Source organism: Mustelus asterias, chromosome 9, assembly GCF_964213995.1.
Source record: "Mustelus asterias chromosome 9, sMusAst1.hap1.1, whole genome shotgun sequence".
Lineage (NCBI taxonomy): Eukaryota > Metazoa > Chordata > Chondrichthyes > Carcharhiniformes > Triakidae > Mustelus > Mustelus asterias.
Window position 1 is genome coordinate 20035707 of NC_135809.1, and position 19004 is coordinate 20054710.

The window sequence follows — 19004 nt, forward strand, 5'->3', positions numbered from 1 at the left end:
CAAATATTGATTGGAACCTTTATAGGTCGAATAGTTCGGATGGGGCAGTTTTTGTACAGTATGTGCAGGAGGGTCTCCTGACACAATATGTGGATAGGCCGACAAGAGGTGGGGCCACATTGGATTTGGTACTGGGTAATGAACCGGGCCAAGTGTTAGATTTGGTTGTGGGAGGGCACTTTGGAGATAGTGACCACAATTCGGTGTCTTTTGTTATTGCAATGGAGAGGGATAGGGCCATACGGTAGGGCAAGGTTTATAATTGGGGGAGGGGTAATTATGATGCGATTAGGCAAGAATTAGGGAGCATAAGATGGGAACAGAAACTGTCAGGAAAAGGCACACATGAAAAGTGGAGCTTGTTTAAGGAACAAATACTGCGTATCCTTGATAGGTATGTCCCTGTCAGGCAGGGAGGAAATGGCCGAGTGAGGGAACCATGGTTCACAAAAGAGGTTGAATGTCTTGTCAAGTGGAAAAAGGAAGCGTATGTAAGGATGAGAAAACAAGGTTCAGTTGGGTCGCTTGAGGGTTACAAGGTAGCAAGGAATGAGCTAAAAAAAAGGGCTTAGGAGAGTGAGGAGGGGGCATGAGAAGTCCTTGGCGGGTCGGATCAAGGAAAACCCCAAGGCTTTTACTCTTATGTGAGAAATAAAAGAATGACCAGGGTGAGGTTAGGGCCGGTCAAGGACAGTAGTGGGAACTTGTGCATGGAGTCAGAAGAGATAGGAGAGGCGATGAATGAATACTTTTCTTCAGTGTTCACCAAGGAGAGGGGCAATGTTTTTGAGGATCAGAGTGTGATACAGGCTGTTAGGCTGGAAGAGGTAGATGTTCTGAGGGAAGATGTATTAGCAATTCTGAAAAACCTGAGGGTCGATAAGTCCCCTGGGCCAGGTGGGATATATCCTAGGATTCTTTGGGAGGCAAGGGATGAGATTGCAGAGTCTTTAGCTTTGATCTTTGGGTCCTCACTGTCCACGGGGATAGTGCCAGAGGACTGGAGAGTGGTGAATGTTGTTCCTCTGTTCAAGAAAGGAAATAGGAATGACCCTGGTAATTATAGGCCGGTTAGTCTTACTTCGGTGGTCGGTAAGTTAATGGAAAAGATCCTGAGGGATAGGATTTATGACCATTTAGAAAGATGCAGCTTAATCCGGGATAGTCAACACAGATTCGTGAAGGGTAAGTCTTACCTCACAAATTTGATTGACTTCTTTGAGGAGGTAACTAAGTGTGTAGATGAAGGTAGAGCAGTTGATGTCATATACATGGATTTTAGTAAGGCGTTTGATAAGGTCCGCCATGGTCGGCTTATGAAGAAAGTAAGGAGGTGTGGGGTAGAGGGAAATTTGGCCAATTGGATAAGTAACTGGCTATCTCATAGAAGACAGAGGGTGGTGGTGGATGGAAAGGTTTCAGACTGGAGACCAATTATCAGCGGTGTACCACAGGGATCAGTGCTGGGTCCTCTGCTATTTGTGATTTTTATCAATGACTTGGAGGAGGGGGCTGAAGGGTGGATCAGTAAATTTGCTGATGACACCAAGATTGGTGGAGTAGTAGATGAGATGAAGGGCTGTTGTAGGCTGCAAAGAGACATTGATAGGATGCAGAGCTGGGCTGAAAAATGGCAGATGGAGTTTAACCCTGATAAGTGCGAGGTGATTCATTTTGGTAGGACAAATTTGAATGCAGATTACAGGGTCAACGGCAGGGTTCTGAGGAATGTGGAGGAACAGAGAGATCTTGGGGTTCATATTCACAGATCTCTGAAGGTTACCACTCATGTGGATAGAGCCGTGAAGAAGGCCTATAGTGTGTTAGCGTTTATTAACAGGGGGATTGAGTTTAAGCACCGTGGGGTTATGCTGCAACTGTACAGGACCTTGGTGAGACCACATTTGGAATATTGTGTGCAGTTCTGTTCACCTCACTATAAGAAGGATGTGGAAGCATTGGAGAGAGCGCAAAGGAGATTTACCAGGATGCTGCCTGGTTTGGAGGAGAGGTCTTATGAGGAAAGGTTGAGGGAGCTAGGGCTTTTCTCTTTAGAGCGGAGGAGGATGAGAGGTGACTTAATAGAGGTTTATAAGATGATGAGGGGGATAGATAGAGTGGACATTCAGAGACTATTTCTTCGGGTGGATGTAGCTGTTACTAGGGGGCGTAACTATAAGGTTCATGGAGGGAGATATAGGAGGGATGTCCGAGGTAGGTTCTTTACTCAGAGAGTGGTTGGGGTGTTAACAGACTGCCTGCTGTGATAGTGGAGTCAGACACTTGAGGAACTTTCAAGCGGTTATTGGATAGGCACATGGAGCACATCAGAATGATAGGGAGTGGGATAGCTTAATCTTGGTTTCGGACAAAGCTCGGCACAACATCGAGGGCCAAAGGGCCTGTACTGTGCTGTACTGTTCTATGATCTTACCGGCACTGGATATATTATTTCAATTTATTTAAAAGCCAATTTGAATAGAATTAGCGAGTGCAGAACGGAATCATCTGGCCTCTCTTGCTTGTGTGACCTTGCCGGGGAAGGTTCTCACATATGGTCCCCCATTAACAGAGGCCATTGAGGCCCCTCCGGGTGATTGGGGCAAAGGACGAGGATGCCCTTGGGCAGTGCCAGCTTGGCACTGCCAGCCTAGCACCCTGGCGGTGTCAGCCTGGCACATTGGCAGTACCCACTAGTCACTGGGCAGAGCCAAGGGGGCCTCTTGTCATTTTTGCACAGATGGCGAACCATCCTGCCTGTGTGAAATTTCTAGCTTAGCATTTTAATTGTAAACTTTGCTACAGGGAAGCACAACATTCTATTTTGTGGCAGTTCTTCACAACATAATTTAAACTGCACAGTGCTTTTTGCTTTGGCATTTCTTCTTTCTAACATTAATTACCACATCAACAAAACACATATTGTAGACAATCTTTATCCAACATATAAAGGAACTGAATCCAAAAAGGTGAAGGCCACTCTACTCGCCAGGCATATAAATGTCAATTTTAGAATGTTTAAGTTACATTTACAGTTACTGTTATCTCAGACCTTACCTGTTCTGAGAAACAGAGAGATGTTGAAGCATTGGTAGCCAGTATTCAGACATCACATTTAGAGAGGAGATGCTATTGTCATCTAGATGTAACTCCCGCAGTAATACATGATTACTCAACCTGGGCAGCTGTAGAAAAGATGAAAGAAATCTGGGAAATTGCATATACAATGTAATTGCCTGATACAATAAAAATTGATCTGCAGTGATATTACCTGTAAATTTATTTTTAATTTTTTTAGTCTCCATATATAATGTCTTTTGTTGTAATATTAAATAGTGTACAATTTTGGGCAATAGTTTATGACATGGGGTTGAGAAACTTAACAGCCATGATTGAAGGGCAGAGAAGGTCCAATAGGCCGAATGGCCTAATTCTGCTCCTATACCTTACATCTCATGGACATGTTTGTTGGAATGGAGAATGGCGATTTCTGAACAAGTCTAGACTTTAGTTAATCAAAAGACCCATGGAAAGAGCTAGTTTTCAAAAGTCTGTAACTTGATCTGATCAAACCGAAGTAAAGAGTCTGCACTTGCTTTTTAAATGTGTCTGTGAGCCACACTAAGGCAAATGCACTCTTGTGTATAGCACACACTTCCTGGCTGCATAACCATACTTCATGTATCACAATTTTTGTGTCATTATTTTTAAGGAAATATTTATAAAGAAAAATCTCTTAATAGTTGTCCATCATGCTGTGATTACTGACTGACCTTTTACCACTGGAGGATAACATCAAACATCTCTATTCCATCACCACCTTCTCCCTGACACGTGGAACCATTTAATGTCCCATCTGCCTTTCTATCTTACTGACCCTGTCACTTGTCTCCCACACAGTTGCTGCATTCCAAGTCCATTTATTCCGAGCTGTGATCATTTTATTCTCCTATAGCATTAGGAACTGATTGAATTTATTTCCATTCACAGTCTACCATTCTGCCGCTACTGTACCTGACAGCATCACTATATATATTCATATTTTTAACCCCTTTCCCCTCGTTTTTGTGCCTATGACTTATCTTTCATTCCCTCACCTTGCAGTATAAATATCTCCCATTTCTAGGCCTTTTAGCTTTGACAAAAGGTAATCTGAACTCAAAACGTCAGTTCTTTTCTCTCCTTACAGATGCTGCCAGACCTGCTGAGATTTTCCAGCATTTTCTCTTTTGGTTTCATATTTTTAACCATCTCTTTCTCATCAGTTTTTCAAAATCCTACGCAATGCTAAATTCTGTATCTCAAAGGAATGAAGTGTGTAGGAATGAAAATATAAAATTCTGGATAAACTCAGCAGGTCAGGACATCTGTGGAGAGAAACAGAGTTCTAACCTTCTACAGAACTGAATCAGGACAAGGCTGCAAGAATCTGAAGTTAAGTTTAAAAAAGCACATCAGACACAGACAGGTCCATCTGAAGGAATCGAGAGAGAAAATTATGGGGAGACAGTGGCATACTGGTAATGTCCTAGTAATCCAGCGGACCAGGCTAATATCCTGGGGACATGGGTTCAAATCCCACTGTGGCAGCTGGTGAAATTTCCCTTCAATCCATAAATCTGGAAGAGAAAGCTAGTCTTAGTAATGGTGACCATGAGATTATCCTTTATTGTTGTTCAAAACCCATTGAGATCACTAATGTCCTGTAGGGAAGGAAATCTGTCATCATTATCTGGTCTGGCATACATGTGCCTCCAGACTCTCAGCAATGTGGTTGACGCTTAACTGCCCTCTTAAATGGCCTGAAAAGCCACTAAGTTCAGCGGCAATTAGGGATGGGCAACACATGTGGGGTTTCCAGTAAAGCCCACATCCCATGAAAGAATTTTTTAAAATGATGAGAAAAAGAAGAATGTATGTCTATGTGGGTCTGTAATGTAAATATATGCATTCACCTGACAAACATTATAAACTTTCCTCAATTGAATCAGATTCACATCTATAGGAATAATACATGCCAACTAACAATGTTGCATGACGTGCAGGTTAGAATGCATTTTTACAGAAGCTTAAAAAAATGTTGTGCTAAATAGCCATTATTAATAACTCAAAATATACATAATACAATTCATGATATAATGCAGCTTATTTAGCTACACACAGATGGATCCCTCTACATAACATCACAGTGAAAGCACATCACCATAAGGACTCCACTGGTTCAATGAGAGGTCCATCATCCTCATTTCAAGGCAACTGGCTACTAGGATGGCCAATAAATGCAGTCTTGCCAGACGATGACCACATTTTGAGAGCACAGTTTTAAAAAATGTTAAATTTTAAAAATTAAGGTTGGTTTAAGTCCAGAAATATTTTTTAAAATTAGTATTAAATATGAGGAATGACTTATCAGCTGTTTTTTTATCATTTTGATGTTGCTTACACACTACTATATAATGGATGGAAGGGAAGCAAGGAATGACATAAGGATATAAAAAATAAAAGGAAAAGAATGAACAAATTTGTATTTATTAATACACAAGACAAAAGGAGCTCGTTCTACACTGGGTTTGAGGGTCTTTTTATTTGACATTTTAAGTTACCTGAGGATGTCTCAAAATGCTTCGCAACCAACTAAATCATTGTTGATAAACAATTGGCTGCAGAAAGGCATTTCGAGGGGATCTGCCTACAGAGGTAATATGGGCTGAGGTTAGGAATAGGAAAGGAGCGGTCACGTTGTTAGGAGTTTACTATAGGCGCCCAAATAGTAATAGAGATGTGGAGCAAGAAATTGCTAAGCAGATTATGGATAGGTGTGGAGGTCACAGGGTAGTTGTCATGGGGGATTTTAACCTTCCAAATATTGATTGGAACCTTTATAGGTCGAATAGTTCAGATGGGGCAGTTTTTGTGCAGTGTGTGCAGGAGGGGTTCCTGACACAATATGTGGATAAGCCGACAAGAGGTGGGGCCACATTGGATTTGATAATGGGAAATGAACCGGGCCAAGTGTTGGATTTGGTTGTGGGAGAGCACTTTGGAGATAGTGACCACAATTCGGTGTCTTTTGTTATTGCAATGGAGAGGGAGAGGGCCGTACGGCAGGGCATAGTTTACAATTGGGGGAGAGGTAATTATGATGCAATCAGGTGGGAATTAGGAAGCATAGGATGGGAACAAAAATTGTCAGGCAAAGACACTAATGATAAGTGGAACTTTTTCAAGGAACAAATACTGCGTGTCCTTGACAGGTATGTCCCTGCCAGGCAGAGAGGAAATGGCCGAGTGAGGGAACCATGGTTCACAAAAGAGGTGGAATGTCTTGTCAAGAGGAAGAAGGAAGCGTATGTTAGGTTGAGAAAACAAGGTTCAGTTGGCTCGATGGAGGGTTACAAGTTAGCAAGAAATGAGCTGAAAAAGAGGCTTAGGAGAGCTAGGAGGGGGGCATGAGAAGTCCTTGGCGGGTCGGATCAAGGAAAACCCCAAGGCTTTTTACTCTTATGTGAGGAATAAAAGAATGACCAGGGTGAGGCTGGGGCCAGTCAAGGACGGCAGTGGGAATTTGTGCATGGAATCAGAAGAGATAGGAGAGGTGTTCACCAGGGAGAGGGGCCATGTTTTTGAGGAAGAGAGGGTGTCACAGGCTGATAGGCTGGAGGAAGTAGATGTTCGGAGGGAAGATGTACTAGCAATTTTGAATAAACTGAAAGTTGATAAGTCCCCCGGACCTGATGAAATATATCCTAGGATTCTTTGGGAGGCAAGGGATGAGATTGCAGAGCCTTTGGCTTTGATCTTTGCGTCCTCACTGTCCACGGGGGTGGTGCCAGAGGACTGGAGAGTGGCGAATGTTGTTCCTCTGTTTAAGAAAGGGAATAGAAATGACCCTAGTAATTATAGGCCGGTGAGTCTTACTTCGTTGGTCGGTAAGTTAATGGAAAAGGTCCTTAGGGATAGGATTTACTACTATTTAGAAAGATGCAGCTTAATCCGGATAGTCAGCACGGATTTGTGAAGGGCAAGTCTTGCCTCACAAATTTGATAGAATTTTTTGAGGAGGTAACTAAATGTGTAGATGAAGGTAGTGCAGTTGATGTCATATACATGGATTTTAGTAAAGCGTTTGATAAAGTCCCCCACGGTCGGCTTATGAAGAAAGTAAGGATGTGTGGGATAGAGGGAAGTTTGGCCGATTGGATAGGTAACTGGCTATCTAACAGAAGACAGAGAGTGGTGGTGGAAGGAAAATGTTCGGACTGGAAACCGGTTACCAGCGGTGTACCACAGGGATCAGTGCTTGGTCCTCTGCTATTTGTGATTTTTATCAATGACTTGGAGGAGGGGACTGAAGGGTGGATCAGTAAATTTACTGATGACATCAAGATTGGTGGAGTAGTGGATGAGGTGGAGGGCTGTTGTAGGCTGCAAAGAGATATAGATAGGATGCAGAGCTGGGCTGAAAAATGGCAAATCGAGTTTAACCCTGACAAATGCGAGGTGATTCATTTTGGTAGGACAAATTTAAATGTGGATTACAGGGTCAAAGGTAGGGTTCTGAAGAATGTGGAGGAACAGAGAGATCTTGGGGTTCATATCCATAGATCTCTGAAGGTTGCCACTCAAGTGGATAGAGCCGTGAAGAAGGCCTATAGTGTGTTGGCGTTCATTAACAGGGGGTTTGAGTTTAAGAGCCGTGGGGTTATGCTGCAACTGTACAGGACCTTGGTGAGACCACATTTGGAATATTGTGTGCAGTTCTGGTCACCTCACTACAAGAAGGATGTGGAGACACTGGAAAGAGTGCAAAGGAGATTTACCAGAATGCTGCCTGGTTTGGAGGGTAGGTCTTATGAGGAAAGGTTGAGGGAACTTGGGCTTTTCTCTTTGGTGCGGAGGAGGTTGAGAGGAGACTTGATAGAGGTTTATAAGATGATGAGGGGGATAGATAGAGTGAACGTTCAAAGACTATTTCCTCGGGTGAATGGAGCGGTAACTATAGGGTTCATGGTGGGAGATATAGGAAGGATGTCCGAGGTAGGCTTTTTACTCAGAGAGTGGTTGGGGTGTGGAATGGACTGCCTGCAGGGATAGTGGAGTCAGAAACTTTAGGAACATTTAAGAAGCTATTGGATAGGCACATGGAGTACTTCAGGATGATAGGGAGGAAATAGCTTGATCTGGGTTTCAGACAAAGCTCGGCACAACATCGTGGGCTGAAGGGCCTGTTCTGTGCTGTACTGTTCTATGTTCTATGTTCTATGATTGCAGTTACTGTTCTACCGCAGGCAAATGTGGCAGTCAACTTGCACACAAGATCCCAAAAATTCAGCAATGAAATAAATAACCACATAATGTGAAATTGGATGGGAGGCTCGGTTTTACGGCCAGAGTGAATTTCCCAGAGGATCTTCCACCATTGCCCACTATGGTGGATCAGGGAAAGTGCGGGTGGCTAGAGTGAAACTGATTTCCATCCCGTTAATGAGATGTAGATGAAGGCTCAGCCAGAATCTTCTCCCCACACCTGATTCTCCATGATGTCAGCGGGAAAACATGCCGGTCCAGAACATGTCTGGAACGTGGCAGGCAGAAGTCAAGATTTACAGGAAGAATGCCTGGGGTTGCCTCTGGAGTTCAGGATGAAGGCTGCCACTGACTCTGGGACAATACAGCAATGGATAGCGTAGCATCTATCAGCTGGATATTACAGCTTCAGGGTCATTGAGGAGCCTCAGTATGTTCCTGGAAGTTCAATTTATTTTTTTCATCTTCATTTCCTTCATCTTCTTTCTTCAATGGTGGGTCAGTGAGGTCGGGTGCCTTTTCACTATGACAGCCAGATATGACAGCGGGCCACACACAATCAAGCTCACCCTGCCACAGAATATGCCTTAAACTCCCGGATGCATAATTAATGAGGATATGGCATGGTTTCATGTTGGCCTCTGCAGTGGGAGACACTCACTGGCACGGCCGCAGGACTTAATCCCAAATGGGAGAATTCCATCCAATGCCTTCGTTCATATCTCATCGAAAATATGGCACTCCGAGGGTGCAGCATTCCCTCGGTAGTTCACAAAGTGTCAGCTTGAATCTCTGGAGGGGGCAATAACTTTCTGACTTAGTGCTGCCACTGAGTTAAGGTTAGCATTTTACAAAAACAGTAAAGCATATTTTTCTTTGAAAAGTAGTTCTTCTGACTTTTCACATTATCAATGTTTAGTTACAACACAAATAAGCCATAATTTACTGCATGAGGACAGCTAATGGTGTGTCTGCCCTTACATATTTAAGTTTTTATAATGATTACACGTCAAGTTGCTGAAAGTGGGAGCTGATTGCAGTGACCTGAGTGAACTGTGCATCCTCTTAACCAGACTGAAAGATTATAAAATTAACAGTGCAAGGACTAAGAAGGAAATGTAAATTAGAATAGGTGAATGCAATGTCGAATTAGGTACAAAAAGAGATATAAAGAAACAAAAAGAAAGATTGGATTGGAGAGAGGGGACAAAAAGAAAAAGCAAAACAATTAAAATAATTTTAACTGTAATTTTTAAAAATCAACGATTAAAATGTGAAGAAATGGGAGTTCACATCTATAATTGTTAATTTTCAGTGCCAGAGAGGTTGTAACACCAATCATGTAATCAAAGGGGTATTTTAACAGAAATGGACATGACTTAGGTTTTAAATTAGTTCAGTTCCTATTTACTGTTCAAATTCAGCAAAATGCCATTTTTGGGAAGTGTGAGGCAACTTATCTTGGTTTGAAATGTTTGGATTTCCATGATTAAGAACAGATTTGGCCTTGACTGAAGCTGATTTGGCATTTGTACAAAAATAATGATGGATGTCAATAGACTCATAGGCCGGAACTCTACCATCTCATCCGCCCCGGAATCGGCGCGGGCAAGGGTCCGACAACAGAAATCTCCGTTGACCTCGGGCAGGAATTTCCGGTCTCACCCAAGCAAGGCCGTAAAATCCCACCCATAATAATACTGACAGCAAATTATTGGTCAATATAGGATCTGGACAGAAATACAACTTATTTCAAAAATTTTATGACAATCAGCTAAATTATTTCCCAACAACTTTGAAAAATCCATGCCATGATATTTAATCCTGCACTGCAGATGATCATCACATGAAAATATGAAGGATCCTGACAGTTGGGACAAAGGAACATAGGAATTAGGAACAGAAATAGGCAAATTCAGCCACTCGAGCCTGCTCTGCCATTCAATCAGATTATGGCTAATCTCTCCCTGATCTCAAATCCAACTCCCCACATGTTCCCTATATCCCCTTATCCCTTTTTTATTGGAAATATATCTGTCTGCTTCTTGAAACCATTCAACGATTCAGACTCCACCGTGTTATGGGGCAGCGAGTTCCACAAATTCACCACCCTCTGCGAGAAGTAGTTCCTCCTCATCTCAGTTTTAAATCTACCGCCTCTCAAACTATACTTGTGACCTCTTGTTCAAGATTGCCCCATAAGAGGAAACATTTGATCTACGTTTAGTTTATCAATCCCTTTTTAAAAATGTTATGTCTCGATCAGATCCCCTCTCATCCTTCTAAACTCCAGTGATTATAAGTTAAAACTGTTTAATCTCTCCTCATAGGTCAAACCCTTTCATCCCTGGAATCAATCTGGTGAACCTCTTCTGAACTGCCTCCAATGCCACCACATCCTTCCTCAAATAAGGAGACCAAAACTGGACACAATACTCCAGATGTGGTCTCACCAACACGATATACAACTGCAACAACAGTTCTCCACTTTTATACCCCAGTCCCTTTGCAATAAATGCTAACATCCTATTTGCCTTTTTTATTACATGCTGCACCTGCATACCAACTTCCTGCAATTCATGATTTTTGAATCTACTTTCCATTTTGGTAATAATTTGCCTTTCCATTTTTTCTGCCAAAATGGACAACCTCACACTTATCCACATTAAACTCCACCTGTCAAATTTTGTCCCATTCTCCTAGCCTACCGATATCCATCTGTAAAATCTTAATATCCTCTTCACTGCCTGCTTTCTCACCTATTTCAGTACCATCCACAAATTTTGCTACGTTACACTCTGTCCCTGGCATTTACGTTTCCAGCACAAATCTCAAGTTAGGACCAAATGAAACCATTCAATTAAATGTTAAAATGTCTGTTATGAAATAAATGCCCTGGAGAGATTTCAAGACAGTAATCTCATTTTAGGGCTCAGATGTTAGTAATATATTATTTGAGCTTTCCCTTTGCAGTTTATAGCAACATCCAAATCTTTTGATCGTATTACTTGTGGTCATCGCTGGCTATCCATCATTTATTCTCCATACATCACCAGTTCTGAAATATAAACGACACAGGGCTGCCAGTTGTGACTTCACCTTACTTCAGAACAGATTTCTTTTTCTTTATTTAACCATTACTGTACTTTACCTCAGAAAGGTTGTTGTTTTGTAACTTCAGACTTTGAAGAAGTCCACAATTATCAATGCCTTCTACACTGTCAAGATAGTTAAAGGAGCAATCAAGGTACAGAAGAGTAGGAGTTGCACTTAAACCTTTGGTGCTTATCAACTGATTATGATCCACAGCAAGCCTCTGAAGTTTCTTAAGAGATTCCAGACCACCTAGAAAATAGTGAATAAAGGAAAAATAAATAAATCAGTGCAGCAAATAGATGTAACTGAAACAGCAAAAATCTGAGGGCTGCCAAACATTTCAATTCATGTTTAACGGTTGATTTTGACCAGTGCTTACTTTTGCCATTGGTACATAATAAGAATGGCTTTTGCCCCAGGAAAGTAGTAATGGAATTCAATTTCACCACTATAACTACGCCTCTCACAACCAAACTCAGCATTCCTAGGGAGTAGAATTACATTTATATCTTGACCTACCTAATTTCTATCTGAATAATTGTTGCAAAAACAATATATTCAAAGCAAAGACTGAATAAAGTACTGGGTAGGGAGACAGCGATGAAGAAAATTTTGATCAACAAATCTATAAAATGCACAGTAAAGTGCACACCACCTTCTCAAGTGCACAGTCCAAAGATGTGCGGGTTAGGTGGATTGGCCATGCTAAAATTGCCCCTTAGTATCGGGGGGATTAGCTAGGGTAAATGCATGGGGTTATGGGGATAGGGCCTAAGTGGGATTGTGGTCGGTGGAGACTCAATGGGTTGAATGGCCTCCTTCTCCACTGTAGGATTCAATGATTCTACAAGCACTGAAAATCTCACCATTCTCACATAGTATACTTTGTGTATGTAGGCTTGGGCTTTGCACTCAGTACTCACATATTTTAATGGCCTTCTCATATACAATGTTGGCGCAGAGAATAAAATTAGAGTTTTGTACATTTTTGAGAAGGAATGCTAGGCATTCGGTGGAAGGAAAATATGTGCAACTGGTTTTTGAACCTCATGTTGACAATGGATCAGAGCTCCAAATTATGTTTCAAAGTAATATGACGATGTGTTGAGGTTTCATTTGCACTACACAGCTTCCTTCATTAACAGTGAGGCTTTCAAAATCAAATGCGAACACACTGCAAGTAAAAGAGAGGATAACAACCACAAGTTGCCCACCTATCCGAGTGATGTTATTATGTGATAATTCAAGGACATGTAGGTTGCTGCAGTTCTCCAGGCCATGCATGGAAGTGATCTGATTGTGATTAAGCAGAAGAATGCACAGATTTTCTAACTCTAGGCAGTGGATATTCTTGATGTTATTTTCCTAAGTGATGAAAAAAGATAATTAGATATTATTAGATATTGTATTTTTCACAGAATAGATGACAATTGTCATTGTAACTTGAAGCAACAGAAGGTTTTACTTGGTAGAATATATGGTCCTTTTCTGACTGAACATCAGAACTGGCACTTCAGTGGCTGTTCTAGAATGATTGATCCTTGTTTATATCTTCTTGGATGAACCAATAATCTATGTTTCTGTTCTCTGGCGGGGCTTGTGGAATATAGTGAAACATGTATGTTATGGACACCGTAGAGTTCAGCACGAGCTGTCATATTTTGGCTGGTGTCATTATTTTCAAAATGGAAATCATTTGGGGCGGCACGCTGGCAGAATGATTAGCACTCCTGTCTCACAGTGCCAGGGATCCGGGTTCAATCTGGCCTCAGGTTACTGTCTGTGTGGGGTTTGCACATTCTCCCCATGTCTGCGTGAGTTTCCTCCGGGTGCTCCGGTTTCCTCTCACAGTCCAAAGATGTGCAGATTAGGTGGATTGGCCATGCTAAATTGCCCCTTAGTGTCAGGGAGATTAGCAGGGTAAATATGTGGGGTTACGGGAATGGGGCCCGGATGGGATTGTGGTCAGTGCAGACTTGATGGGCCGAATGGCCTCCTTCTGCACTGTAGGGATTCTATGATTCTATGATATGTACTGTAAAACTCTTCCCTATAATCTTGAAGAATTATCAGAAATTAAGGCTCGCAACTAATCAACCAATGCTTAAAATCACCAGCATCTAGCTCTATTCGCTTAACAGTTTTACAGTCTAAATGCACCTTTCACTTCATCGCTCTCATTGGAGAAAAATGCAAGTTCATTAATGGACCTGCGGGTTTCTCCATTGGGTGAGTGCAGCTCCAACAATGCTCAAGAAGCTTGACAACATCCAAGACAAAGCAGCCCTGCTTGATTGGCACCCCATCCACAAATATTCACTCCCTTGACCACTGACACAGCATGTAACTATTTACAAGATACACTGCAGGAACTTACCAGCCTCCTGAGACAGCAACTTCCACACCCTTGACCACTACCATCTAGAAGGAAAAGGGCAGCAGACAGGTGGGAACACCACCTCACCTGGAAATTCTCTGCCAACCCAACTTGGAAATATATCGCCGTTCCTTCACTGTCGCTCAGTCAAAATTATGGAACTCCCTCCCTAACCACACTGTGGGTGTACTTATACCACATGGACTGCAGCAATTCAAGATGGAAACTCACCACCACCTTCCCAAGGGTTTCGAGGGATGCGCAATAAATGCTGGCCGAGCTTGCGATACCCACATCCCTTGAGTGAATAAAAAAGGTCACAGGAAACAACAATTTGTATTTATTTGACACCTTCAGCATAGTAAAATAGGCCACTTCACAAAGCTGACTGGCAAATAAAGTGGCCGACATATGGAAAGATTGTGAGTGGCAAATAGTAAGAGTAATTGGCAAATAGAAGCAAGAACAGAAAAAAGAGACATACAAACTGAATTAGAAAATTATCCTCATTAATATGATCTTGACTGAGGCAATGACTGTCTCTTTCAACTTTTACATGGTAAAGATGCACTAACACACTTTGTGGCTTTTACATGTGGTTATCCTGGCACACAAAACAAATGTAGTAATTATGTAAGAGTAGATTGGCAAGAGATGATATTAATAGTATGTGTCTAACCGTTGCAGACTGCCAAAGAGAGTTTTGACATTCTAGTGGCCAAATATTTTGCATCTAAATTACATCATGAGATTTTGGTACAGGGTGTCTGGAAAATAAAGCTAAATCTGTCTTGTGTGCATTAATCTCTCCTAGACTACATAAGCCATGCAGGTAAAATGTCTGTACTCAGGCCACTGCAGCATCAGTCTGACCCAGAAGCTAAAGTCATAATAATTGCACTGATGAACACCTTCCCTCTGATTTCCCTAGCTCCACCCTTTTTGTGTGAGGCTCCTGGGTTTCACTCAACATCTTCCTATTACAGTAGGGCTAAGGAAAGGACCTGTTGATAAAGCTTCTGTGAAGTACCTTGGCACAGTTTACTACATCAACGATGCTGTATCTGTGATTAGAATTTGTGATCAGAATTAAAATATAAATATTAATTGAGGTAGAAGATTTAACTGTGAAATAGCAGCTCAATTGCTTTCAGAGGATAAGCTATTTTAAGAAGATATCTTGCAAGGCACAATGTGTCATATAACAAGGAGATAGTTTACAGCTTATTAGTTCTTTCCCAATATTTAAGGGAAAAGTTACCAAGCCGGAAACTATGCTTAACATAAGCTATCCCTTTAAGCTAAAGTGTACATATTTTTATTTGTTCACAGAATGTTTCCGTCTTGGCCAGCATTTATTGCCCAACCTTAACTGCTCTTCAGAAGGTGGTGGTTAGCTCCCTAATTGACCTGTGCAGTGCATGTGGTGTAGGTACACCCACAATGCTGTTCGGACGAGAGGTCCAGGATTTTGATCCAGCAACAGGGAACGAGCAGCAATATATTTCCAAGTCAGGATGGGTGCGTGGCTTGAAGCGAAACTTTCAAGTGGTGGTGTTCCCATGCATTGGCTGCCCTTCTCCATCTTGATGGTAAAAGTCACGGGCTTAGATGTTGTCAAAGCAGCCTTGGTGAGGTTTATTTTTAATCCATTCAAGGGATGGGGCCTTTGCTGGCTAAGCCAGCTTTATTTGTCCTTGAGTAGGTGATGGTGAGCTGTCGTCTTGAACTGCTGCAGTCCATGTGGCAGAGGGAGATCCACAGTGCTATTAGTGAGGGAGTTCTAGGATTGTAACCCAGTGACAGTGAAGGAATGGCAATATATTTCCAAGTCAGGATGGTAAGTGGCTTGGAGGGGAACCTCCAGGTAGTGATGTCCCTGTGTATCTGCTGTCCTTGTCCTTCTAGATGCTAATGGTCATAGGTTTGGAAGGTGCTGTCTAAGGATCCTTGGTTAGTTGCTACAACTCATCTCGTTGACGTTACATACTGCTGCTATTGTGTATTGGTGATAGAGGAAATCAATGTTTTAAGTGATAGAGGGATACCAATCAAGCTGGTTTCTTTGTGCTGGATGTTGTTTAGGTTATTGCATGTCACGAGCTGCACTTATCTAGGCAAGTGGAGAATATTCTATCACACTCCTACACATTGCCTTGTAGATGGTGGACAGGCACTGGGAGTCAGGAGGTGAGTTAGTTGCTGCAGCAGTCCCAGCCTTTGACCTGATCTTGCAGCTCCAGCATTTATATGGCTGGTCCAGTTCATTTTCTGGTCAATGGTAACCACTAGGATGCTGATAGTGGGGGATTCAGAGATAGTATTTTCATTGAACTTCAATATGGTCATTGTCTGGCACTTGTGCCACACAGATTTGCCACTTTATTATGCAAGTTTTGCTGCATTTGAACATGATCTGCCTCAGTATTTGAGTGGTGAATAGAGCTGAAAATTGTATAATCATCTGTGAACATCCGCACTTCCTATGTTATGATGGACGGAAAATCATTGATGAAACTGTTGAAGATGGTTGGGCCAAGGACACTACCCCAAGGAACTCCTGCAGTCACGTCCTGAGATTTAAATTGTTGACCTCCAACAACCACAAACCATGTTTCTTTATGATGCGGGGATGCCGGTGTTGGACTGGAGTGGACAAGATGAGAGGTCACACAACACCAGGTTATAGTCCAACGGGATTATTTGAAATCACAAGCTTTTGGAGCGTTGCTCCTTCGTCACTTCACCCGACGAAGAAGCAGCACTCCGATAGCTTGTAATTTCAAATAAATCTGTTAGATTATAACTTTGTGTCGTGTGACCTCTCATATTCCTTTATGCTAACCAATGGACAGTTTTCCAACTGATTCCCACTGACTTCAGTTTTGCTAGGGCTCCTTGATACCACACTCAGTTAAAGGTGGCCTGGTGTCAAGAGCAGTCACTTTCACCCCACCTCTGGAATTCACCTCTTTTGTCCATGTTTGGTTTAAGGCTGTAATCAGGTCGGGAGCTAAGTGGCACAATACAGACTGAATGCCAGTGAACAGGTTATTGTTGAGTAAGTGCTGTTTGATAATACTGTGACCCCTCGAGAAGCGGGGTAATTGCAGCGTTGGATGGGTCTTATTTTTTGTGTTTCCCTGGTACGCCCTCCTGCATTCTACATTGAATCATGGTTGATCCCCCAGCTCGATGGCAATGGTAGAGTGCGGGATATGCTGGGCCATGAGATTACAGATTGTGGTTGAATACAATTCTGCTCCTGTTGATGGCATATGGTGCCTCATGGACTCCCAGTTTTGAGTGCTAGATCTGTTCGAAATCTATCCCATTCAGCATGGTGGCACAGTCACACACGGTGAAGGATATCCTCAATGTGAAGGTGAAACTTTGTCTCCACAAGGACTACACGATGGTCACTTCTACTGATACTGTCATGGACAGATGCACTTGCAACAGGTAGATTGATGAGGACAAGGGCAAGTAAGTGTTTCCCTCATTGGCTTCCTCACCCCATGCTGCAGACGCAATCTAGCAGTTATATCCTTTAGCATTCAGCCAGCTCAGTCAGTAGTGGTGATAGTGAACCATTTTTGGTCATTGACATTGAATTTCCTAACCAGAGTACTATCTGTACCCATACAGCCCTCAATGCTTCTTCCAACATGGAGGAGTATGGAATCATCAGCTGAGGGGGCGGTGGTGAGGGGAAATGAGGAGGGGTGCTGGTAGGTGGTAATCAGCAGGAGGATTCTTGCCCATATTTGACCTGATGCTATGGCTCTTCCAGAGTTAGTGTTGAGGACTCCCAGGACAACGCCCTCCTGATTTTATACCACAATAGGAATGTTTTCTAAATAGGCACATCCTGGGATGAATTAGAGGCTAATTTCAGAGAGATGCTTGTCCATAAAATAAGCAAAGCTGAAGTAAGAGTTCATTTCCTCCCAAGACTCCTTCAAAGAAAGGTCTACAGGCCTCCTGATGCACTTGCCCAGCAGTTGCTTGTAAATCCCCAGAAATCATGTAATCAATGTCAGCTGAGACCAACAAGAAATAAAAGACCTTTGTCATTTTTTAAGAAAAATATTGCTCAATTGTGATTTATTTTTCTTTTATCGATATGATATTTAAGCCAGTCAGTTGAAACTTATGTTCTGATGAAAATGTGATCCATGGATGTACAATTCTGTCATGTGTAACAGATAGTAGACTTTAAGAAAAGTGTGGGCAATTTCAGCAAGAACAATGCACATACAGATAGTATTGATTAACAGTATTTCAAAAGCAAATGATTTTTTTTTTACCTGCACATCAATGTACTTTAAACTTTTGCAATGATTGACACCCTCCAATGTCTCTAGTCCACAGTTTCGAAGTGTAAGTGACTTAAGTCGCGGACATTGTGAAAATGTGCATAGGCTGAAACCAGGCAAATCTTGAAGAGTGACCGTTGTAACCTATATTCAATAAAGGATTTTTAGTATACAGAGTAATATCTTTGACAAAATAGCATTTCTCTATCCCACAGAGAAGAGAATGGACTTCTCAGTCAGCTTGCCGCTTGATTTGAGGACATGTCAGGGGTCATGATGGGGTGGGGCCTGTCTGGGTTAGGCAGGGGGAGCCATCGGGAGGGCCCCGATGTTGGTGACCCATGTTGAGGACAGTGTGGGGGAACATGCTGCGATGATGGAGGGTGCCCGATGTCCATGTGGGGGGTGGGGGGGAGGTTGGGGGGAGGGTGCGGGGGTCACTCAGTGGACCGTGAGATCAGGGTGCCCTTGTGAAATGCCGATCAAGGAAGATTCCGTCCTTAGTTTTTTTGGGGGGGAAATTCCACCCCGAATTCCAACCTCCCAATAAATTATTTCAATTATTCATCAAATTAAATTCAAAGACAGCGGTTTCAGGGACAGAATCTGTCAAATAATAAAATTGTCAATTTTATAGTGAATGGCCATGGCATGGCTCTCAAAACGGGATTGAACCAACAGACTTTCTGAACACATATAAGATCCAATTCACAGCACATCCAGCTTTTACCATGAAGGTTGTCTTGTCAATTGTGCTGATGCATTGATATCCAATATTTAAAGGATGATTTAAATGCAGGTTCCCCATCAAATCATAGAATCATAGAAACCCTACAGTACAGAAAGAGGCCATTCGGCCCATCGAGTCTGCACCGACCACAATCCCACCCAGGCCCTACCTCCAT

General features: G+C 42.4%; 1 protein-coding gene across 1 annotated transcript in view; it reads right to left on the reverse strand.

Annotated features, from left to right (window-relative positions):
• Positions 1-19004, reverse strand: part of lrriq1 (leucine-rich repeats and IQ motif containing 1) — a 147667-nt gene that overhangs the window by 111185 nt on the left and 17478 nt on the right. Inside the window, 4 exon segments of the mRNA XM_078221103.1 lie at positions 3058-3185; positions 11459-11652; positions 12618-12768; positions 18091-18243. Coding sequence (XP_078077229.1) covers positions 3058-3185; positions 11459-11652; positions 12618-12768; positions 18091-18243 — 626 coding nt within the window.